The sequence below is a fragment of the Citrus sinensis genome, chromosome 8 (genome assembly GCF_022201045.2).
Source record: "Citrus sinensis cultivar Valencia sweet orange chromosome 8, DVS_A1.0, whole genome shotgun sequence".
Lineage (NCBI taxonomy): Eukaryota > Viridiplantae > Streptophyta > Magnoliopsida > Sapindales > Rutaceae > Citrus > Citrus sinensis.
In genome coordinates, this window is record NC_068563.1 from 1,084,688 (window position 1) to 1,109,428 (window position 24,741).

The 24,741-nt window shown below is 34.6% G+C and overlaps 3 protein-coding genes across 3 annotated transcripts; 2 read left to right on the plus strand and 1 right to left on the minus strand.

Annotated features, from left to right (window-relative positions):
* The first annotated feature begins 392 nt into the window (after positions 1-392).
* On the plus strand, positions 393-5,295 carry LOC102607382 (L-ascorbate peroxidase 3). The gene is made up of 9 exons (XM_006486688.3): positions 393-619; positions 727-851; positions 1,882-1,931; positions 2,317-2,382; positions 2,468-2,516; positions 3,339-3,421; positions 3,724-3,803; positions 3,910-4,012; positions 4,884-5,295. The coding sequence occupies exons 1-9, from the start codon at positions 507-509 to the stop codon at positions 5,076-5,078; spliced, it is 864 nt and encodes a 287-aa protein (XP_006486751.2). The 5' UTR covers positions 393-506; the 3' UTR covers positions 5,079-5,295.
* A 4,409-nt stretch (positions 5,296-9,704) lies between these two features.
* Positions 9,705-11,411, plus strand: LOC102607674 (myb-related protein 308). The gene is made up of 2 exons (XM_006486689.4): positions 9,705-10,453; positions 10,682-11,411. Exons 1-2 carry the CDS (start codon positions 10,191-10,193, stop codon positions 11,340-11,342), a joined length of 924 nt encoding a protein of 307 aa, XP_006486752.2. The 5' UTR covers positions 9,705-10,190; the 3' UTR covers positions 11,343-11,411.
* A 7,973-nt stretch (positions 11,412-19,384) lies between these two features.
* LOC102607975 (proteasome subunit alpha type-7) lies at positions 19,385-21,744 on the minus strand. Its single transcript, XM_006486690.3, has 3 exons — positions 21,439-21,744; positions 20,804-21,218; positions 19,385-19,812 (listed from the first exon to the last, which is right to left on the minus strand). The coding sequence occupies exons 1-3, from the start codon at positions 21,609-21,611 to the stop codon at positions 19,651-19,653; spliced, it is 750 nt and encodes a 249-aa protein (XP_006486753.1). The 5' UTR covers positions 21,612-21,744; the 3' UTR covers positions 19,385-19,650.
* Positions 21,745-24,741: the final 2,997 nt, after the last annotated feature.

Sequence of the window (24,741 nt, forward strand, 5' to 3'; positions counted from 1 at the left end):
AAAGATTTTCAAAGGCTATTATATTTATATTTTTAATTGAATTTTACTTTCACAGTCAAGAGGGACTGTAATCCTCCACGGTTCATGGTTTGCGTCTTAAAAAGACAAAAACTAGATAAGGGGGAGGCTGGAGCCTGGAGGGAGTCTGTTGGCTACTCAAAAATAAAATGCTAGTAGTATATTTTTCTACGTTAAAAAGACAAAAACTGGAGAACGTGCCATTTACCTTTAAACAATGGCTTTCTTTTGCCCAACGGCCATGAATGTTTGTTTTGACGCTGGGGATGAAACTGGATTATCAAAATTTTAAAATCTTCCTATCCAATATCTGTATGCCACTTGGCTATCTCAATCAGCATAATAAGAGATTGACCGCGCGAGATTAGAACTCTTATCATTTCACCTAATCTAATTTTATAGGTCCGTCTTCACTGACCATTTCTTCTCGAAAAACCAACGACAGCTGTCGTAAACTGTCAAAAGGTCGTTACAGAAAAAGAGCTCCGATGGCTTTACCGGTCGTTGACACAGAGTACCTGAAGGAGATCGACAAGGCTCGTCGCGATCTCCGCGCTCTTATCGCTTACAAGAACTGTGCTCCAATCATGCTCCGTCTAGCGTGCGTTCTCTACTCTCTTTCCTTTCCTGTTTGTTTCCCGAGGAAACGCTTGCTCAAGAAAGTCATTGAAACTTAATTCATGTTTGTTTTATTTTTTTTTAATAAAGGTGGCACGACGCGGGAACATATGACGTGAACACGAAGACTGGTGGACCAAATGGCTCGATAAGGAACGAAGAGGAGTACTCTCATGGCTCCAACAATGGCTTGAAAATCGCTCTTGATTTTTGTGGTGAGCCTTTTTTATTAGCGTTATTTATTTATTTTTTTATAAAGTTAAATATTTATGTATATCTATTTATGTATCCCAAGTCATGCACTTGTGAATATCGAAAAGTAGAAAATAGATAGCATAAAATGAATTAAATATAACGTCCACTATGTGGTGATTGTGGAGCTGACAAAAAAGCTGCAATTATAATTGAGAAAATTTGCAATATTAATATTTGACTGTTTCAGTCGCATTGACATTGAGTAAACTAGAATCTCAGTGAAACTATTGCTTGGCATGAAATTTATGTGATCACACTTTTGACTTTTAGACTTATCAAGCATTTCAGAGAGTTTAAGCCTTTAGTTTGGATGGTGAGTTTCCTGCTACACTTGCATTCTTTACCAAAATTAGGTGTCACCCAGTTGCATGCTTGAGTTGAAAACCAAGGTTGAATGGTGATTACATAAGTATATCATATAGACATATACCATTTTTACTAAAAAGCACAATGGACGATGGTCAATTAAAATGAAAGAGTGATTTGTCAATCTAATGATATGAGCACCGGCGGACATGTTAATCCATATAATCTCCATGAATTGAAGAACATTCTTGTCTTCAGTATATCCTAAGAACACAGGTATTTTGATCACTCCTTAAACCATATATAGTACTTAGACACTACTATCATCTGGTCACATTTGATTATTTACTCATTTTTAAATGCAAATAATTTCATTTGATGTCTAATTTATTTTGAGGCTAGACATATACATGTTATCAGATGATAATGATTATACAGAAAGAATTGTCCTATGATGGTCTTCTTCATGGGACCTCTGAACTGTTGTTCTTGGCTTATTTTGTGATTTTTTTTTTTTTTTGGAAAAACCAGTCTGATAGATATGGGACATTGCTAACTTCATGAGAATGATTGCGATTTAAGAATTTATCAGTTAATTATATCTGAGAACCCTGGAATAATTTATAGCTTAGATTAACTTGACATGGACTTGTCAGTGAAATGGTTTTCTTTTCCTTATGCCAGAGGAAGTGAAGGCTAAACATCCAAAAATAACATATGCAGACCTATACCAGGTGAGTACAAAGTTGAAATAGTTTGTATGCCAATTCTGTCGACATTTATTTCTTTTCTTTCTTTTCTTTTCTTTTCTTTTGGGAAGTAGGATGGGAGGTTATTGTTACACTTAACAGTTATACATAAAGGGATGTATATCTTGACACAAACTGCAGTAAATAGTGGATTTTGTTATGCTGTTAACTACTGATGTGGACATTATGGCCAGATCTATATATCAGCTTAAGGGACATCCCGAGGCTGGGGTATGTGGGGAAATAACGTAAAATGGTTTTGTATGACAAATCAGAGCAATTTTTGTGGATTTTACCTGAAGTTGACAACTTAATTAGAAGATGCTAGATGCACTCTTTGTTCATATCTAATAATTACTTGTTATTCTAGCTTGCGGGTGTTGTTGCAGTTGAGGTCACTGGAGGTCCTACAGTCGACTTTGTTCCTGGTAGAAAGGTACTATGTTGTGACTTTTTGAAATTATAGCTTTTATGTTCAATCACTTCAATTGATTGCTCGCCCTTTTTTTTTTTTTCTTTAGGATTCAAAAATTTCTCCCAAGGAAGGGCGTCTTCCAGATGCCAAACGAGGTATCTTGCTGGTTTATTGTATTATAACCTCTTGGAATCTTGAAGCAGTGTGTTAATGTCAAATATTTAAAATTCTGGAATGCTTGATACTGTTCTTGAATTACTAATATAACTTCTAGCAATGTGCTCCTGAAGCTTGTTCATTAGTATTTTTAATTTGATTAGATGAACATTGCTGTTATCTAATCTTGTTATTTGCCCCAATTTGATAGAGAAGAAGAAATTGAAATAATTTGCGCTAGTTTAAATTTAAACTTTTAATTTTAACTTCTCCATATCTGCCTGGTGTCTATTATATGATTGAGGTTATCATCACTTATTTATGGTTCATAGATTGTAGGAGTACATTATATATCTGGTGAATATTTTTGTATAGAATAAAAATGTCTTAGGGTATACTCTTTTCTGGGGTTGTAGTATATGCCATGCCTTGATTGCATATGAGTTAATGTCTTAAAACAAATCCATATGTCTCAGCCTCCTCTTCAAGTGTCAGCTTAGCTTTACTGTAAACTATTACTGATGGAAAATTAGCATGGGCTAATTCATGAAGGAAATTCAAAAGCAGGCTTATAGAACCCTCAGAAATGAAGATGTGTCAGTTGAAATGATATGTTCTTGAAAGATTAGTTCCAATAGGCTATAGCTACTCAGCCTACTCTATTTGAAATGATATGTTAATTAAGATTCAGTGCACTATAGTTTTTATTTTAAAGCAGGGATATAGTCAAGTTACTGTCCATATCCCTAATTTAAAGTGCTCATATATAATACTGTCTGGGAGATAACTTTAATATAACGCCTTGTAAATTTGGGTGGTAGGTGCACCTCATCTGAGGGATATCTTTTATCGGATGGGTCTGTCTGACAAGGATATAGTGGCACTCTCAGGGGGCCATACTTTGGTAACTCTCTCGACACATTATATATGTAGTTCTTATCTTATGCAGACGTCTACATCTTTTTAAAATACAGATGGAGTTAAAGGGCAAAAAGTAGGAAAGAGAAAAAAGAAAGCATGAACTCCAATGTAATATGGACGATGAGTTATGATTTGTAATTCTTTTATTGTCTTTTATCTCCATCCGCAATTTAATAGGATGTAGACATCCTTAAAGAAATGCACTCAACATGCTTGTACCAATATCTGAGACTGTGTATTGTGGATACTTGAAAGTGAACATTTTTGTTTGGCGCCGTGGCATAGGGAAGGGCACATCCAGAGAGATCAGGTTTTGAAGGCCCTTGGACCAGGGAGCCTCTGAAATTTGATAACTCATACTTTGTGTAAGATTTGAACTGAGCTTGGAAAAATATTTCCTGCCTTATCTTTGTAGTGGGAGTCATTTAGAGTATCACACAATTAATTTTTCATGATTACTGTTGATTCCAGGGAGTTGCTGAATGGGGAATCAGAAGGATTACTGCAACTTCCAACAGACAAGGCTTTATTAGAAGACCCTGAGTTCCGTCGTTATGTTGAGTTGTATGCAAAGGTCAATGCACTTATCTTAACCAAATAACCCCATGTTAACAGCGCTTCATTTGATCACGCAGTATATTTATTTCTGGCTGACAAGACCTTTACTGTGTTTTCCTTTTGCTGCTGCATGCAAAATATCATGGGATGATCTTATAATATAGTTTCTAGTTCTGTTACTTTTTCCCGTAGAATCAGTTTTTTCTTTTTGCTTAACAAGGCCCACCTATGCATCCATAGAGATTGGTAGAATCTGAGCAGACAGAGCAGACATTGATCTGCCAACTCAGTTTGGTGGTGAGCCATTAGTCATGGGCAATCTAACCTAAACTCAGCCTGTCTACTTGTGGGTTCAGTTTGGATAGAGACGGGGTTGGCGTACCTGAAGCCTGGCTGGCAGTACTTTTCCTGTTGTTGTCTCACATTTATATCTTAGACACTTCCATAATTTTTTAAAGTAGATTCGAAGTGTGGTGTTAGGTTGTTTGTTTGGAAATTAGCTGGGTCAGGGTTGTGGAGTTTTGAACTGGCTCAGTGCCGGTTCTTGCCACGATTAGCACCACATCTGGTTGATGTGACCATCTTAGAAGCTAGAACTGGAATGTTTTGTGCCTAATAAATTGGGTCCCTGACAGAAACCCAACCATTATCCAACTCCAGAGTCTTACAAGTTTGATCAAACTTGTTGGGTGGATTTCTGTGGTCTTTTATTATCAAGTTGTCCTCGAATGACTATAAGCTTTCGCAATTTAGTATCTTTTTAGATCTTTACAATTGCAAATATAATTTGTTACTTGATCTGGTTTCCACAGTTACTTATTCGTTTATAACTGTCTTTATTGGATGTGATTTTCCACTTATTTTACCAAATTTCTGGCCCATGTCAGGATGAGGATGCATTCTTTAGAGATTATGCAGCATCACATAAGAAACTTTCAGAGCTAGGGTTTTCACCCGGTTCTGGCTCCAAATCAACAGCAAATGATTGCACCATATTAGCTCAAGGTGCAGTTGGAGTAGCAGTTACTGTGGCAGTGGTGATTCTAAGCTACTTTTACGAAGTTCGCAAAAGGATGAAGTGAAACAAGATTACTCAAATTTGTATTTGGTTACATATACCATCAGTTATTTGCAAGTGAATTTAGCCAGAACTCGCCAGCCCCAAGCGCTGCCAAGTTCTTATTATTCCTGATAGTACGCTGGGCAATTAGATAAGTTTATGAGTGCTGCTATTTACCCCGGGTCAAACCCCGGGTCAAGCCCCGAAAATTCAATAAAACAATGTCGTTTTGAGACTCAGTAACATCTCTTTTCTTTCTCTTTTACCTATCTCTTTCAGTAAACCGACGCCGTTTTAACCTTACAGTCAGACTTCATTCTTCAAAATGCAAGCTAGATCTCAGAGGGAAAACTTGAAACATTGAAGGAATCAACTCAAAATTTCACCATCAGCAAGTGTGAGGAGGAGAAAAAATCAAATAACAGTTTTTTGAAGGAATCAACTCAAATTCAAAGTTTTTTTAATGATTCAACTGTTCCTTCAGTCTGAATTATACTCACAACACTTTGCTATAGAGATCTCTATTTTTCATTGGTACAATAAACCCGTAAAACAAAGGAGGAAATAAAATACATAAACACACAATAAATTGTTGTTGCCTTAGCTTGAAAGGTTGAGGTTATTGATATACACTTGGCATGCAACAGCTTATTAAGTTTAACTGCATCTTCTTGTCCAGAAACCAAAATAAATTTAGGAAGAAGCTGCTTTAATCCAGGATAATGACGATGTCGACCAAATCCTTCTCCAGAAAATTTTGATTGTATACACAGTGGGGTTCATAGTACAGGGTCAGTGGGTCTTTTGACGAATTGATGAGATACTTAGATGACAAATAAAACCCGGAAGGATTAAAATCAACAAAAGATTAAAGTACTACCCCAAGTGTAGAAGTATCACGTTGGTGTGGTCGTCGCGTGATGGTTGTCGTTGGTGGTAGTGGCAGTGGCTGATTTGCAGGCGTATTGTGGATTCTGAATAGCTGTGAGTTGTGCGTAATTTTCACGCGTGATGGCAAGGGGGAAATAACTTGGGCTGTGAGCAAGGAAAGGAGAAATAAACTAACTTGGCAAAAAAGGTGCCTTTTTTACTTGAGTAAAACGACGCGTTTAATTCGGGGTTTGACCCGGTGCAAGAATCATTTTCCTAAGTTTATTGATGGTAGACAAAAAAAATTACATGTTCCCACTTGTAATAATATTATTGGCATGAGGTTTGCCATACACCATTACACAAGAGTGGGGAAGCTATTTTTCTCCTCGGATAAGAGACACTTGGAACATTTTCAGAAACATTAGCCCAAAATAACTTGTAAACCTAATTTTTGGTCCCATCAAAACATCATGGATGCCGATATACTTGTTCCCCATCAAGGGGGAATGAACTTAAGAGTTTCAAAAGTTCACAATTTTAACCTCTTTATATGGGGTAGATCAACTATTATTTTACCATTGGGCTATGCTGCACTCCTTTGGATATAATTTGCTTGGTTTTGCCATCACACAATTGTTTAGTTTTAACAATGAATCTTTGGGGCTGGCGCAAAAATAGTTTTAAAAAGATAAAAGTTAATTTTGGTGTCCGGTAAATTTTTTTATAAATTAATTTTTATAAAATCAATTTATTATATAGTAAATTTTGAAAAACTTTCAAAATTAAATTTTAAGAATCAATTTTGTACATAATATAATTATATATATATATATCTTATAAAAATTTAAAATTTTTCTTATTAATTAAAAATCATTAATTTTAAAGAAATTACTTTAACCTAATGGTGAACCACTACTCTCAAAATTAAGAAGGACTGTAAGGGTAGTGGTTTGAGTCTCCATAGGCTCAACCTCCTTCAATTAAGTAAAAAATTGTGTAGAGTTAATTTGTAAGTCATTTTCCCTTGCGAAATACGAGTGCAACAGAAACATCACTTGTCTGTGAGTGTCATATGTATGGGCATGTACTTCATAGAATTAATGTAATAATGTAAGTCCCAAGTTATATATTTAATTGTAAATATCAGTGTAATATATGCTCTAATAGCAATTGTAAATATCTGTGTAATACATTAATCTGATATGTAATCAGTATTCAAAAAATATTATATTATATATACATCATTTTTAAAAATAAATTTCACCAACATTTAACTGATATTATTTACAATTGATTATTTTTACAGTACAATTAATAACAATTGTTTTAAAAACTACAATATTACTAAATTAACCCCTACTTTACTGCCAGTGCGTGCTAGTGGCGTTTACCGAATACTTACAAAATTTGTGTTTTAATCATTTTAAAAATATTATAAGATTTTACATTAGGATTAGAATCGGCATCATCGAGTAGGTTATAGATTGGATACCATTAAGTGATTTTTTATTACTTTTTCAGTGATGTTATTAAGTACTTAAAATTATTATTTGAAGGAAAACTTTATGTCGCATGTGGAGTGCTAAAATTGACTTGAAGCTATAAATTTGAGGAGCCCCATTCCCATATGGTGGAGAAGGGGCGTCCAAAAGAGGTAGGTTAAGGGATGGCCCTAAGTTTAAGGGCTTTTAGGACAGACAAACCCACGAATCCTGTTCTGTTTCAATACCTAAGCACATGACAACCACGTGCTGCTTTGCTGGTTCTCATCACCCACATAACACGCGCAACCCGTTCTGGTTATTGCCAATCGTCGTTTCGTAACAAATCACATAACAACAATTAATAGGGCACTCAAAGATTTGTCCCTTAGATAGTTACTATTTCATACATGGGTGGTTGAGTCCCATTTTGTTATTTTAATTTTATCTATTTAAATGAATTTAATAAGAGTATTAATATAATTTAATGTCAAACAAGATTAATGTGTTCATCTAAATTAACAGAATTTACTAATATAAGAAAATATAGATATTTATTTTTTAAATAATCAAATATCTAATTGTAAACTAAACATGAATGTATGTTTCCTTATTTGTTGTTTCTTATCGTTTCTTTTTTGTAAAACTGATTAGTAGATAAATCTACCTAACTAATATTGATATGATACTGAGAAGAGCATTGATCAATTAATGAGTGTTATATATATTTATATGTTGGATTTATTTAATATGTTTATAGTTTTAATATAGGAATTAGGAAGCATAAGGCTCGCCCTCTTGCTTCTACTTGTTCTCATATTGAGCATAAAATTGGTAGTTAAAATTTGTTTGTTGTTTTCATTGATCAACGAGTGAAAGCAAAACATTAGGTAGGGTTTTGTGTAAAAAAGATAATAAGTACTTGTGGGGAATAAAATCATTATAAATCCACAAAATGCTATATATATATATATGGTTCAACATCACAAAGAGGCAAGGATTGAACCAGGTGGCAAAAAAGAAGGTAGGTGAAATGCTCACAGATAATTACACAAGCTGGCTATCAATAAAAATAACGTATGCCCATGATCTTAACTCTTACCAGCCACTTGAATGAATTGCATGATGAGAGAGAGGGAGGAGATTTTTTGGGACTACAAATTGGGAATAGAGATAACAACAAAAAGGTGAATCAACTTCTCCATCCCTAACCCTGCCCCATTGTTGCCCAAACTTGCACCACAAGGTTAGGGAAAAAAAATTGCACCCCCCCCCCCCCCCCCCCCCCCAAAAAAAAAAAAGAAGGAAAAAAGTGGAAGGTGAACCAAAGCCCACATACAACCACAACCACATTCATTTCATTTCATTACAGATATATCTTTCTTTTCCCTTTTTCTTTCATCATCTTGCCTTTCAACCCAACCTCCAATGCCTTCTAGAAACCTTACTTTTGTCTCTCTCTCTCTCTCTCTCTCTCTCTCTCTCTCTCTCTCTCTCTCTCATATGCATGATAGTGTACCAATAGAATAAAGAGCCACAACCACCAAATGTCCATACATGTACAAAAGAAAGCCACACCACTTGTATACATAATTTCCTTTTTACCAAAATCCCACTACAACTAACTGTCTAAATAAATAAAAAGAACATCATAAAACCATATATCTCCTTGCAAGTAACTTAAATCAAAAAATTTACAACAATAGAGTATCTTAGGGAACCATCGGCTAAGAGGATCAAGTAATTTAAGTGCATATTAGTGGAGAATATTTTCTTTACAATATCTAGAAGTAGATCAAACTCACTCTAGACTTTGAAATTTCAACTAAACCATGATCAAATGAATTTAGAAGGTTTTGGAAAATTTTTAATTCGAAGTATTAGTATATTAATATACTAATACTATTCCAAAAAAAGATTTAAATAAAAGAAAGAAGAAGAAGAAGAAGAAACAACATCCCATCTTAATAGTGACACGTTTTTGTATTTATGCATGCTAAAAACAATAGATAACTACTAGTCTAGGATGAAAACTAAAAAGAATCATTTAAAGGTAAATAGAGTGGACCATAGATTCAAAAACCCGCCCAACAACAACAAGGATACAATAATACAATTAGGTAAATTAACATGTATATAATTATGGTACATGTTAATTCTTTAGTGATGAGTTGGGGGAAAGATTTTGAGAGGTAACTGAATCATTAATAGTAAAGTATATGAGTAGATAAGAGTTAATTAATTAATTGAGATTACAATTTTTACTTTTTTTAAAACAAAGAAAGAAAGAAAGAAAAGGGCAAAAGATCACACCTTGTCCTGCCTCTACATACATACTCGATAATAATTAATTAATACACAACCCTTTACTTTACACCTACCTGAAGTTTACCTTACAGTTGATGGCCCCTTATTAAATATCATTGCTGCCAATTTCATGAAAGACCCCCCACAAAAAAGACCAAAAAAATAATTTAAAAAGAGCCACCAGCCATTCCCCTCTAACCTGTCTCACCAACTCGCATCTAGAAGCATTTAGGGAGGGTCACTGCCCCCATTTTTCTTTTTCTTTTTTTCTTTTTCTTTTTTCCCCTCTCCCTCTCTCTCTCTCAATTCTATTTAGTCAACAGCCTACATATAACTACGCCTCAAGTTCTCGAAAGGGCCGGCCTTAATGTTTCAGCAAGAAAGAAAAGAACAACAACAGCAGCAGCAGCAGCAGCCAGCAAGTAGGCCTTCATTTCTGCTTCCGAGAACAGGATATAATAGGAAAGGACTAAATGGGAAGGTCACCTTGTTGCGAAAAAGCCCACACAAACAAAGGAGCATGGACTAAAGAAGAAGATGATCGCCTGATTGCTTATATAAGAGCCCACGGCGAAGGCTGCTGGCGCTCTCTCCCTAAAGCCGCCGGCCTTCTTCGCTGCGGCAAATCTTGCAGGCTTCGCTGGATCAATTACTTGAGACCCGACTTAAAGCGCGGTAATTTTACTGATGAAGAAGATGAACTCATTATCAAACTCCATAGCCTCCTTGGTAACAAGTAAGTCTTCGTACGTATGTCTTTTCTTCATCATTCTTATTATTATTTTTCCCCCAAACCTCAGACAGAACGAACAGAGAGAACTTTACTGATTAGAGGGGGGGGGGGGGGGGAAAAAGTTGACGTCTAGTCCGCAAACACAATAAGAAAAAAAAAACTAGAAACTATATATAGAAAAGAAAAAAGTTTCCAGGTTTTAATTTGGATGAATGGGTATTTTATTGATAGGTGGTCATTGATAGCCGGGAGGTTACCAGGAAGAACAGACAATGAGATAAAGAATTACTGGAACACACACATAAGAAGGAAGCTTCTGAACAGAGGGATTGATCCTGCGACACACAGGCCACTCAATGAGCCAGCAGTACCTGTAGCAGCCGCTCAAAGTGCTACTACTGCTGCTCCTGCTGATGTGGCGGCAGCGGCAGCAGCAACAACAACAACAATATCATTTTCGGCAGCAGCAGCTGCAAAGGAGGATATAAAACGAGAGAAAAGGACAATTGGGTTTGTTTGCAAAAATGAGAAACAGCCGTATCATCATCACAATCATCATCGTCATCGGCAGCAGCAGCAAGTGATCGTCAAAGAAGAAGAAGTGACGTGTCCAGACTTGAACCTTGAGCTCAGAATCAGCCCTCCATCATCTGCTGATCTTCATCAGCAGCAACCATTGATTAAAACTGGAGGAAGAAGCAGCAGCCTTTGTCTCGCTTGCAGCTTGGGATTACAAAACAGTAAAGGTTGCAGTTGCAATAATAACAACAACAATAATACTAATAGTATGATCAGCAGCAGTAACACTAGCAGCAGCAGCAGCAGCACTTGCTACGACTTCTTAGGTTTGAAATCTGGTGTTTTGGATTACAGAAGCTTGGAGATGAAATAAAATAATAATAATAAAAATCATGTAGCTGAAATTATTAATTAATTAATATATATATTTTACTTTACTTTACTTTACAATCTTACTCTAATTAATTAACTTGTATGTCTCCTTATTGGTGTTACTTCATAGTGTGTAGTTGCAAATATTAATAATGTCTACAGGTGACACCAATTTTTTTTTTTTTTGCAATAATTTTCTTTTTCTCCACTGTTGGAAAGATTTCCTATTTTTGGAATTTTCCCCCACTGCTTTAATTTTACAAGATAAAAGTTGGGGTTTGTCAGATTCCCACCAGAGAGGCAGAGAGTTTCAAAGGGGGCCGTGTTATTATTCTTATTATTATTAAGAGGATTGATTAATAATTAATCTAGCATTCGATCTCCATTTAAATTATTAATTTTGATGATTCATGCATTCATCTTTTGTAGACTCCTTTGTCAGCTCTCCGAAGTCTCGGTCCAGATATCTAAAATTAGAATGAATCAGTACTCAACTTTTTTTTTTTTTTATAAAGTACTGTACAAAATAATGGTAACTCTAAAATAACCTATTTGCATGAAATAAAAATACTCCCAAAATAAAGCATGCAATTCTTTAGTTCTTATTTTTCTATCTTCAACATGGACAAAAAAAAAAAGGCTATTATTTTGAATTGGTTTTTAATTAATTATATATGTTGATTCTTTTTCTTTCCATGTTTTGTGACTTGTAATATATTTTGTTTCTTTTTTATGCATCATATTAGTTTATTGTTTTAGGGTTTGTCCTTTATGAAGAAAAAAGTTAGATTTTTCATGGGGCAAAGGCAATGGATAAGCCGCGAGAGGATGAGAATTGATAATTGAGAAACGAGGAAGGTGATGTAAATGAAGTGGTGGGTAACCTATCTCTTCCACTTGGTCAGTCAATCAATCAAAAAGCCAAAAAAAAAGCAAAAAAAAAAAAAACAGAGAGCACAAATTGATATAAAAGGCGTGAAGAAACTAACCGGCTGCCTTAGCTCTAGCTATTAAGCTATGGTACCATCCTTCTACCAACCCAACATTTAATGATCTTTGGCCATATGAGCCAACCAACCAACCACACAATAATTTTAGATTTTGGGGGAAATTAAATGAAAAAAGCCAAAACCCTAACTAAGTTTCTAAGCGTGCGGTATGTACACATCACACACTCCTAATCCCTCCAGTTTCTAAAGCATTTTGGATTGGATTAGGTTGTTTGCTACCAACTTGAGAGGTCGATTCTCATCAATGGCATCAATTTGGTAGCAAAGAAACGGTTGGCATCACCATCCTCCATGTCTTTTCACATGATACAGAGGGCTTCTAATTCTCAACTTGCCATTGAGCAATTTCTTTTTCTTTTCTTCTTTTTAAAGCATATTACAATTTAGTAACACATACTGTCTCTAAAACTTACATAATTATAATATAATTTGAGCGTTTTATCGAAAATAACTCGAAAACTTATGTTTCATGCAAAATCTAAAGAGAATGACACTTCACAACCCTTGAGCAAATTACAAATATATATACAATGAATACAAATGAGACCTTCACATTAAAAATCGACTTTGACAAGCAAATGTAATAATTTATAACATCTCAAGTGTTATAAAGTTCATTGAACCCGAAAGGTAGCCGCAATGTATCGTACCTACATGACATTTACGTTTTTACGAATTAGGTAACAATTTTTTAAAGCCGAATTTGATGATAATTTAATAAATAAAAAAAATTAGGTAAAAAGTAAGCATTATACCGTATCAAAAGGAAATCTATGAATTTAACCTAACGAAATCAACACTTAATAAGTGTAATTAAATGTTAGTACTCACAATTTCTAACGAATCTACCTTGCCAACGTAAATAGTTGAGTTATAGTATAATATATTGGTTCAAATTACTAATAAATTCTAGAATGTAATTTTTGTAACAATGGTTAAAAATAAAAGCCAAAAAATATATATATTAAGAAAAAGAAAAAGGAGGTAGACCCAATTAAGTCCAAAATTTCTAACCACTAACATTAACTCAAGGTCTTGTCAATGGGGTCGAGTGTTGCATGGCCTTTCATTCTGGCTGTCTCCATGAACCACCATATGCTCATTATCATCATAAAAATATAAAATAAGATTGGATGTTATACCAAACTCTATATTAAAATAATTTAAGCATATCAATGAATTGTAGAATTGATTAAAACAATCGAGGAGGGAATAGTTTCTCACAATCATCCAAACAAGAAAGGGATGAACCCCCAAAAACAAAAAAAAAAAACTTTGAAAAGAAATCTCAAAACAAAAGATAACCAAGAGCAAAAGGACATGAATAGTGGCTGCTTTGGAACAAAGTTCCAAAATAAAATGGCCATTCCCATACAGAAAAGGTAGTCACTTTTCACCAATTCACCACTTTCTTTTGCTTTTTCAAAGGTGTTAGGTAGAGGCATTAGAAACTTCCATTGGATTTGGAATTTTTTTTTTTTTTTCCACACTTACTTTCCAAGAAAATTACACAACAAGGCAAGCTGTTTAGTTATATTAATAGTTGCTTCCATCTTCCATCATCCATCAATGAGATAAGAATTGTTCCTCTACTGCCTTGATTCTAACTCCTTCAACATCCACAACCAACGTGTAATCACATGCATTAGCCTTGACGTGGGCCATTTGAGTTTTCTTCATGACCCATGAATTAATATGTTCAATTGTTAACTAAATGCCTTGACCCGATGAAATATTTTATTCATTTTCATTAAAGAATAAGAAAATTGTTAATTCTACCACCTTGCTTCACATGATTTTCATAATATTTTGAGCTATATTTTTATATATATATCCTCAATTATTTTCATCAACAAAATAAGTAATGGAAGATGGTATCACATGACATGTGGATTTTGAACTTTAATTCATTGGATTTACAGTCCAAGAAGATGGTAGGTGAACCTGAACATAAACAATAAAGTTGCGAATTCCTTTCCAATATAATATACCAAAAGAACCTGAAAAAGATTGAAATAAGTATTAATTATCGAGTTTAACTCTATTCGTTTCTTGTGTAAAATTTAATTTTATCGTGCAATTCTTTCATCAATGTTTGGGAAAAATTATAGAAATAGCCTAAAATTAGGAATAATTTTTTTTAAAAAAGCTCACAAATCACTATATGTTAGTTTAGTTGCAAAAAAAATGAGCGCTTCGGTCATAAACGATCTCAAGTAATATATTGTATTAGACATGTGATTAAAAGACAATCAATATGTTGTTGGTTTACCATACAAGATTTTCAATGCGTCAAATTATACAAACGCATTTATGTATGAAATGTCAATTTTTTTTTTTTAATACTAAACGATAGTATAAATGGTAGGTGAGACAAATCGGCCTATCATAGGCTATCTAAGTAGAATTTTTCAAAATACTTGAAGGATATTTACTCATTTTTGGCCAAAAAAAAAAGATTTTCGAGGAAATAAACATGTCCGTGATATGAAAGTGAGAATGGGATGGCAGGGATGTAATTATTTGACAAAAATGAGGGCAAATAGAAGGAGGTAGTGAAAACGTCTGTATCTCACACGCTACCAACTCCACTCTTTTTGGGTGGTAGTTGGCAGCCGTCCGACGTAGGCCTCATGTGCGCGGTTGCGGCGGTGGGGCCCACGTCCTGTACCTGTCTGAACAGTTGGGCCCCACTTTCCCCCCACCTTGTTATTATAATTTTGAGATATCCAATCCGAAGCCCTCTCTTTTCTCTTTCTTATCTCCAACTGCAAAGAGAATCCCCCCACCACCTTCTTCTTCTTCTTTTTTTTTTAATTTTATTTTATTTTTTTGGAAAGGAAAAGTAATTTTCACTTCTATTTTTGGAAATTTATTTCACGAGTCAAATTTAATTAGAGTAAATTTCAACGGGTTTAGTTGTTGATTTATTTAATTTAATAGATTCAACACTTGATAGATAAATTAATTTGTGGAAAAAGTATTTATAAAGCCCCCCTTTTATTATTTGATGAAAGCAAAATGGTTATAAATTCTTATCATAATTCTTCTATCAAAAAATTCTTGATGATGATGTCATGAACCCACTAGTTGATTGGTTGCTTCTTGTCCTTTGGAAAAAAAAATTATTCCAACTGGAAAGTAGTTTGGATTTCTAAAATGAAAATGAGAGGTATATATAAATAATCAGTCTTCTTCTTTCTATTATTAATTGTTTTTAAATTTTAAAAGATAAAGATTAATGGAAGTCAAGCACATGGCTAATGATTCATTGTGTGAAGGCAATAATGCAGAAGGAAAGTCAAGCACATGGCTAAAGTAAGTATTAACTCTTTCTTCCAAGCCAAGGCTTGAAAATAAGCTAGAGAAGCCCCTCCCTCTACATTTCCCTATCTCAAAGCCTATGCATTATTGGAACAATGTTTAATGGGAACATATCAAAATTTGATATAGAAACTAAAAAATCATTTCATATTCGAAGTTTAGTAACAACTCAACCCTTACGAAATGACTTATGGGTATATTAGGTAAGACTGATTAGGCTGATTAAGAACGACAAAAGAAAAAAAAAAAAAGATAATTACATTAATTAATTCTAAGTATGCTTTTAAATTTTTTCCACCGAAAAAGAAAAATTCTACATATATACGTATGCGAGGGGAATAGATGTGCAGTTATTTATCACTTGTAAATATTTTTCAAAACACACTATATATAAAAGTTTTGTTAAATTACAATCAATATAACTTACAGCTTTTTAAACACGACAGTGAATCTCATCTCATTTTCACGTCATAAACTTTTGCAAGTGTTGCAAAGTTTGTAAGTTACATTAATTGTAACTTAGTAAAATCCTCTCTCTCTCTCTCTCTCTCTCTCTCTACACACACACACACATATATATATATATATATATAGCAAAAGAGTAGCTGGTGGCAGCGAGTTTGACAAAGTTTGGTGAGATATGAACAGGCATTACACTTACATGCATGGAAAAAAAACATAATGTCATTCATACATAGTGATAAAATTATAAATAAAACAGATACTAAATGAAGTAGGGCTAGCCTTGGAGGGCAGAGATAAGCATCAAGATTCAAGAACAAAGAAGCAGCGTGCGGATAAGGTGACTGAATGACATTGTGTGGCTGAGACCAATCAAAGTTGATCCAGTTAGGTGGGTTTCGATCGTTTGATTGATGTTGATAGATTCCAGAGTCACCATATTCATTCAGTCAAGCTTCAATTCCGTCTCTTTCAGTATTTCCACAATTTCTTGTTAAATTATTGGCCCCCCCCCCCCCCCCCCAAGGCCCTAATCACTCTCACTTCTGTCATACAGAAATTAATTTATCTCCCCCCACCTGCCCTACATCTTCAACCACATTATATTTTTATTTTATTTTATTTCCTTAAGATACATGTACGCACGTACGAATATTCCTTTTTTTGTTAGTAAATACTAGCCAGCTATAGAAATTCAAAATTGAAAAAATAATTCTCAATAATAGAGGTTGAATATGAATTGTGTATTAATTTTGATGACGTTAGGGTTTGATAAAGTACATTATAAATAAATCAAAACATAATAGCAATGTAGGCCATTGGTATCAGCATATACATTAAAGTAAGATTACTAATAAAATAGGCAGTTGGTATCAGCATGTATTCATTTAAAGTAAGATATAATTATTGATTTTTTCTTATTAATAAAAGAATAAAATGACCCTGTGTACTTTAATAACCTGAGCACCTCAGGGTATACAATATCTATATGTATAAAGAGAGGGGGAAAAAAAATAGAAATCTCAACAATACAGTTGAAAATACGGATTATATATATATATATATATTAAATTAAGTGACGTTTGCGTTTGGTTAATACATGATATTTAAAAGAAAAACAAATAAAAATTATATGTATATGTATGGATTTGCTTGATCAACATATTAAAATGAGTGTATGCACATTTGTATTTTCATAACCCAAGTAGGTATACCATTTTTATATGTATAGCAAAAAAAAAAAAAAAAGAAATATCAACAATACACGTCGACTATATGTAAATTGCATTTTTATATTAATTTTGATGATGTTAGGGTTTGATTATTGCGGTCTATAAAACAGATTTAGAATTAAATAATATAAAGCTTACCGTATATCTTATATATTATAAGTCAAAATTATGGGGTTTTTTTTCCTTTTAATTAATAAAGAATGAAAAGAGCGTATGCACACGCATGTGACTAAATTTCATGATCTAAGCATATTATGAACTCACACCTAAATGCAACAATTGATGTTGAGATTGATAATTACTGATGATAGCAACCCTGTGCGTGATATTGAATCTAAACCCTTTGATGTAGTTGATTAATTATCATTAAAATATATGAGTCAACTAGAGTGAAACATAGTGTCACATTATGTAGATATTTTCATTTCATTATCAAGAGAGTTAGTAAGATTTTTCTTCACCCGCATTTAAAATTAAAAATAAAAATATGCATATGGACTTCACTCAAAAGTTAAATAAAAGAAGTATATAACATACATCTAGCTACATAGAATACTCATCCTGTCCTCCACTAATCAGAACCCTAATTTAAATTATTAAAAAAAAAAAAAAAAAAATCCCATCGGTGGAGGCAATTAATTAGTGTTTGCATGCATATCGAAAAGTAGGAAAATTTGGCAAAGTCAATAAGCTAATCATATCTCCTCTTCGTTTCTAGAATATTTTATTAACAAAAAAAAAAAATTACAAGTAATGATGATGTAGAAGAAGACCTCACATCGAATGACTACTTTTGTTGCAATTTCTATATGGGTTCAAAAAGCAACTGAATAATGACAAAATTAAGGTTGTCTTGGAAGATTGATCATGTTTAAAGTATGTCAATTACTGGTTAATATATTGCTATTAAAAATATACACGGGCGGGCATTGCATTTTCTTTCGAGCTTCGGAAACGAAATGTTAGAACCTAAGGCTTTAGTGGAGTTTATGGGTCAGAAATCGAAATGATTTGATGGCCCATGGCGGACTGCCAATTTTTCCATTTTAATTATGTCAAATCTCAAATATGCTTCGAAGATTATTTTGGAGGAGAAGGAATTCTGTAATGAAAAAAAATTGACGTTCACCATGAATAATAGTGAATTGGTGCTTGATAATGTAAAAAAATAAAATAAAATAAAATAAAATAATAATTATGTGATGATTTTTAGTTTTTACTTCCGAACCAAAAGGGCTACTCAAAAGTCTGAAGTACGTGACAGTGAAAGTCTTGCATACTGATACTGATAATATTATGTATTGCATAATGATGGTGAGCTGCCACCGCCACCACCGCAGCTACCAGAAGGCTGTGAGAACTACCATTCCCGTGACGCGTCGGCTGGCTCAGGATCAAGCAAACTCCCCTCTACCCGATTTGAGCTATCCAAATCCATTCTCAGGGCCTAAAGCTCATGTTTGCATGTACATTTTCTCTTCACTGCCATTAGGTCTACTATGTTTAAATCCATACAACTATACCATAGCCAAGGGAGTATTTTGAGTGTAGCTCAGATATCTGTGTTTATTCAGTTGAAAGTGTAAATCTATATAATTATAGTGTAGTTGGGGGTTTATATATATAATGTGTCATAGGAGTTTAATTTTTTTACAAGTAGAGTATAAAGGAGCTCTCTGAGTATAGCTCACAAGTCACAAGTCTGAACCCGACTCATACAAGAGTGGAAAAGTTCTATACAAGGACTCAAAACTCATTCCTTCCATTGTAGGAAAGAGAGTCACCATAGCCCAGGTCTGAATCATCCTGACTAATGATTTTGTTATTGGATTGATGTATGTGTGTATGTAGTATAGGCACGGTCCAGGCCCATGAAGGCTTTCCTTGGTTTTCACTTTCTAATTCACTACAAAATGTCCACATTCTGTATGGAACATTATAACCTTAGGATTCTCTACTATCCCAAACTTCGTTCTTCAGAGCTAATCACAGGATCAACAACTCACATTTGCAACTTGTATCCAAATCCTTCAATGAGATACAACATACAAATTCATGCCTTTCCACAGTCATTTAATCTCATAATCAAGGAATACATATAAGCCTACAATGGTATGCAATTTCAGGTTCAAAAGCTAAAAGAAAGACTGGTAAAACTTTTAATAACATAGAAGTACCATTGGCAAAACAATAGTGTGCCAACTTAAAAGCAGCTTTTTTGTAAGAGAAATTTGAACATGTCCACATCCTAAGAAGTCACCGATTTATTGAATCAATAACTCTAGGTTTCTTTTGGAGGGGCCTTCTTTGCAGCCTCTGCAGCAGCCTTCTCTGCTTCAATCTCAGAGACAATGGCATCGATTTCTGCTTCTTCAAGTTGCCGGAGACCATGCTCTCTCGTCATCACAGCAACTTCAATGTTCTTGCCTCCACTCTCAACAACCTAATAGTATAAGCAACAAAATGTTAAATACTATACACGTGAAAGAGATTATAGCAGTTTGTACATTTGAAAAAAAAAAAAATCACACAAAAATTCTATAGCATTATGACTAATTCTTCACTGTCAACCAAACAATCCAACTGCATGAAACAGCCGAAAGCAAATCTACCCGCTTCCAGCACCACCAACCAAAATATTATTCGTTCCAGACCCAAGTGGCTTCTTCAATCCCTGAATATAGTTGACAATCATACTTGCCAATCCACATAAGCTGCAAGCCTAGTTACTGATTCCTGCATATTTCTAGGTCGACTTTTTTCTTGATCTTTAGGGTCAGGGAAGTCTCTAAGATGGAATTTGTGGCAGGCTATGCCTCCTTAAGTTTCTTCTTTTTGGTTAGATTTATTAATTGATTTTCATGTTCAATCTTTCTCTTAACATAGAGTCCTCTTCCACCTATTACTCCAATCATTCAGTTTCCCTAAAATATTTAAATAGAAGCCAAAATATAGAAAGGAGAAAAGTTACATGTGTGATGTGAATACCCACCTCTTTACACTTAATCATATTATGTAAAGATGATGTATGTGAAAACAAGGAATGATGACGAAAGAGTTCATCAAACAAAATACAAGTTATGAACAATGAAACATTCAGTTACAAGTGAAAATCATGACAAGAGACCTCAATAATTCAGTTACCAGTTAAGCCGGTGCGTCATGAATATCTTAAAGGTTCAGCAAATACTTAGCTTATCAAACATCTAACAAGCTGAAAACTTACTTAACAATAATCTGATACCGTATCCTATATCAAAAGCCAATAACTACACTGAAATATAAAGGCCAAGTAAGTTAGGTTTTGAAAACCCTACTTAAAAGAGAATCTCATATTTACTAACACAGAAAAGTGCCATTAGATAAGACTAGTTTCATATTAGACTTACGAAGCCAAGGTTAGACACAGGCACATTCGAAAATTAGCAACTTACTTCAAGCAAAGCACGAATGGCCAACTTCACAGTTTCTTGCCCAGAGGTTTCTTTATAATTTTTCTCCAAGAACTCCCTTATTGAATTTGAGTTCCTTCCCGTGGCATTGGCTTTCCATGCTGAAAAAGTTCCCGATGGATCAGTCTGATAAAGAGACGGCACACCTGTATAGGGGTCAAAACCAACAATCAAGGTCGAAAGACCAAAAGGCCTCACCCCACCACTCTGTGTATACTTCTGCTGAAGCCCAGCAATGTACCGCGTTATATATTCAACTGTGACAGGATCCTCTACAGTAAGCCTATGACTCTGACATTCAATACGCGCTCTGTTAACCAAGACACGTGCATCCGCTTTCAGACCCGCACAGGCAAGCGCAATGTGATTATCCAATGACACAATCTTCCTCACCATTCTGTAAGCAAAAGCAATAATCAAGCAGAAGCTAAGGAGGCATGCAAATTACAATCTTATACTGATTATTGCCCCAACTATAAGATAATCAGCTATTTTCATCAAAACTAATACTACAACAAATCACTATACATTCAAAATCCGAAACTTAACCCTACAGAATCAATTCGCGCTCAAATATAACCTAAACATAATTAATTACGCGAATGTATGTTTTCTACCTGGAGTCTTGGAGCTTGACGGCTGATTTTTTCTCGACGCCGAGGACGACAATGTCGGTGCCGCGGACCCCAACGGCGGCGTTTCCTTTACGGACGGCTTCGAGCGCGTATTCGACTTGGAATAGATGGCCGTCCGGAGAAAAGACCGTGATCGCGCGATCGTATCGAGCCATTTTCTCTTCCTTTTTTCGGTCTCGAGTTTGTTTTTTATTTGAATTTGATTTTTTTTTTTTTGAAAGCTTGCGATCTGGGGTTTTGAGAAAGAGAGTCTACAAGTAGTTAGTAAAGCTTCTTGGAGGGCAAGCCAACCCAGGACTGATGCAAAAGAAACCCGATTGGATACGACACAGTTTTGAACGCTGCTTCATAACGATGTCGTTTTGTCTAACATCTCCTTTTTATTCTTAATTTTATCACCCAGGGTCAATTATTATTTATTATTTATAATTTTTCCGCGCTCCCTCCTTCCCTCCTTTCTTGCTTAAGAGCAAAATTTGATTTACAAGATTGATCGCTTAATTATTAATTCATTATAAAGTAATTTAATATCCAAGATCATGTTATAAACGAGAGATTTCGAAGTCTTATGTTTGAATCCTGATATTTATACATTAAAGTGTTCTAAAAATTAATTTGATAGCTTATGTTGATCTTTTTATTTGTTGCATTAATAAAGTTAAATATGTTTCCAGTGTGTTTATTATAGACGTGTGTTATTGAAATTAATTAATTATTTATATAATTTTATTCAATCATCCGTATTTATATTATTATTATTATTATTACTACTACTTGTTTTTGTTTATTTTGTTCAACATAAAATTAATCATCAAGAAATTAAAAACTCACCCTTATGGTGAGCGAGTTTAAAACCCATATGAATGCCAATGGGTTACGAATCCATTAACAACTCATGCGTCCAATAATATTGGGCGTCTGAATCCCTTCTGATAAGGGTTTATTTGGTTTCTCACATTCGATAAAATAGATTTTTCTCCAGTATTAAGTTATAGTTATTGTTCTAGTTGTGTCATATTAGAATTATGAAGAAGAATCTCAATTATGAGTTCCGATTGCTTTTTAATTATAAATATCGTTCTAATTGAAATATATTAATATTTAAAAAAAAAAACCGTATGAATACCTTGTCAGGTTGACTAGGTAGAGCAGGCAAATTTCAGATTATTGACCCTTTGCTTTGTAGTTGACTCGGAGTCAACTAAAATCGAGGCTCCATTCGGTGACCGAAAATGATAATGGTGTCCCGTTGCACTTTGCAATTTGCACGTATTTCAACTGAACTTTTGCGGGAAATTTACACCAATAACCATAAAAATTTTGGTTTTTTTCATCTTAACCCCCCAAACAAATTTCTATCAACATTAGCCATAAAAGAACCTTTGAGACCAAACTACCCCTCACTCTCATCTCCCTTTCCTCTTCCTCTTGCCTTCTTCTCTCCAGTTCTCTCCTAATTTCAGCATCCACCGCTTTCTTATTCTTCTCTCTCCTGTAATCTTCGTAATCGTTCGGTCTAGCGGAGTCGTACTCCTCGATTACGGTCGAAGTGACGCTGACCAATGCCGGTTGCGGCAGCGCTGCCACGTCATCGGGGGAAGGTGGCGAACAAAGAAGAATGGACTGGCGAAAACAAACACAACAAGCTGCTGTTTAATGCCGTGGAGGAATTGTCTTTGTAAAATGGCTCAATAACAATTTAGGAATGTGCTCATAATTAGTTCTGGTATCTGAGCGTTATAGCTTGATTGGTTAACAAGTCCACATGAATACATATGAGACTGTCCATCTGCTTCTCTTAAAAGTACTACAACTTTGACATCAAGGGGTTGCATGATGGCAAAACAACGAACACGTTTCATAAAATTCCATTTAAAAGTTTGGTATCACAAATCTAAAAGGTAAGTTGGTTCAAATCCCATAATGGGGACCCAGACAAAACTAATAGGAGGTTATGTAAAACTTAGAAATAAAGATTATTCACCAATCTAGAACTAGAGAATGCAGGTTGCAGTTGCAGATATTCAAGGATCAAGTGAGTTCATAGTTATTATCTATTTGGCGAAAACTTTTCTTAATCTTTAAAAGATTGGCTTAGCTCCATAATTGGTTAAATCACAAATTCTGCAACCTAGCCTATCCAATATGTCATAAGATACAGATTTAGAAGCTGATTTTATTATGATATGCACAGGGTCATTCTAAGTCGGAAAGGGAAGAATAATTGCTTTCAGGGAAGAGCTCAGTGGTCTCTCATATTGCATATGATATCAAGTCAATGTGAACTATTCACATCAGTTTACATCCAACCTGAAGTAGAAGTGTCAGGACACATGATGAACTAGTAGAAGGACCATACTAAAGTTTTTCCTTTCATATTCCTATACTTTTAATCCAAATAAAATACAGATAGCTACTTTGTTATAGCTGTATTCAAACACATATTTGACCTCTGTACAATTAAACTTCAACGAAACTCATTAGATTGGAACCAATAAGTTTGTTGGAACATCAAAGATGAGGCACACTCAAAAGTAAAAAAGTAGAATACAATAGCTACATCTAACAAGAACACATCCATTTTAAGAGAATAAGAGATAGTCTAGTGGCATGGTGCTCACACAGAAAATTCAGACCATGAATGACAATTTATGAACCACCAGCAAAGTAACTTTTCAAAGAGATGATTAATACATAGGCAAAGACAGAAAATGCAGAAAATGAATCCGAACATAAAGAACCGTGATCAAGTTCGTTTGACGACAAAATAAAGTAATGATAGGTTCAGATTATAAAAATAATGAATAATGAAAAATGACAGGTTCAGCTTCTGGAGCTTTGCTTGTTGCAGCCTGTCGCACCAAGGCTTGGTGCGACAGGCAGCTTCTGGAGCTTTGCTTGTTGCAGCCTGTCGCACCAAGGCTTGGTGCGACAGGCTGCAACAAGCAAAGCTCCAGAAGCTGCAGAAAGCAACTACTTAAAGAAACAAAGTGAAAGATCAAAGCTTTAAAGAATGGAAATGCAGATTACTTTGTACAGTTTTGGAAGAGTAACTACGACTGAAAGAGAAATTAAAGGACTAAAAAGAATAAGAATGTTGTTGGTGCCTTGGAAGGCAACCTGTCGCACGAAGCCTTGGTGCGACAGGTGCATGTCGCACTAAGTTTCGTGCGATAGGTGTTTATCGCACCAAATTTGTTTTGGTTTGTAAAGAAGGATAATTTGGGGAGAAAAGCGTGTGTTTGGCTAATGTTGATAGAAAAAAATTAAGAGGATTAATTGTGA

Coding starts and splice junctions, on each gene's coding strand:
- LOC102607382 (XM_006486688.3), top strand. CDS start 507: ATGGCTTTACCGGTCGTTGACACAGAGTACCTGAAGGAGATCGACAAG. Junction 852..1,881: donor AATCGCTCTTGATTTTTGTG/GTGAGCCTTTTT, acceptor TCCTTATGCCAG/AGGAAGTGAAGGCTAAACAT. Junction 2,383..2,467: donor ACTTTGTTCCTGGTAGAAAG/GTACTATGTTGT, acceptor TTTTTTCTTTAG/GATTCAAAAATTTCTCCCAA.
- LOC102607674 (XM_006486689.4), top strand. CDS start 10,191: ATGGGAAGGTCACCTTGTTGCGAAAAAGCCCACACAAACAAAGGAGCA. Junction 10,454..10,681: donor CATAGCCTCCTTGGTAACAA/GTAAGTCTTCGT, acceptor TTTTATTGATAG/GTGGTCATTGATAGCCGGGA.
- LOC102607975 (XM_006486690.3), bottom strand. CDS start 21,611: ATGGCTCGATACGATCGCGCGATCACGGTCTTTTCTCCGGACGGCCAT. Junction 21,219..21,438: donor GTCAAGCTCCAAGACTCCAG/GTAGAAAACATA, acceptor TTTTGCTTACAG/AATGGTGAGGAAGATTGTGT. Junction 19,813..20,803: donor CCATTCGTGCTTTGCTTGAA/GTAAGTTGCTAA, acceptor TTATACTATTAG/GTTGTTGAGAGTGGAGGCAA.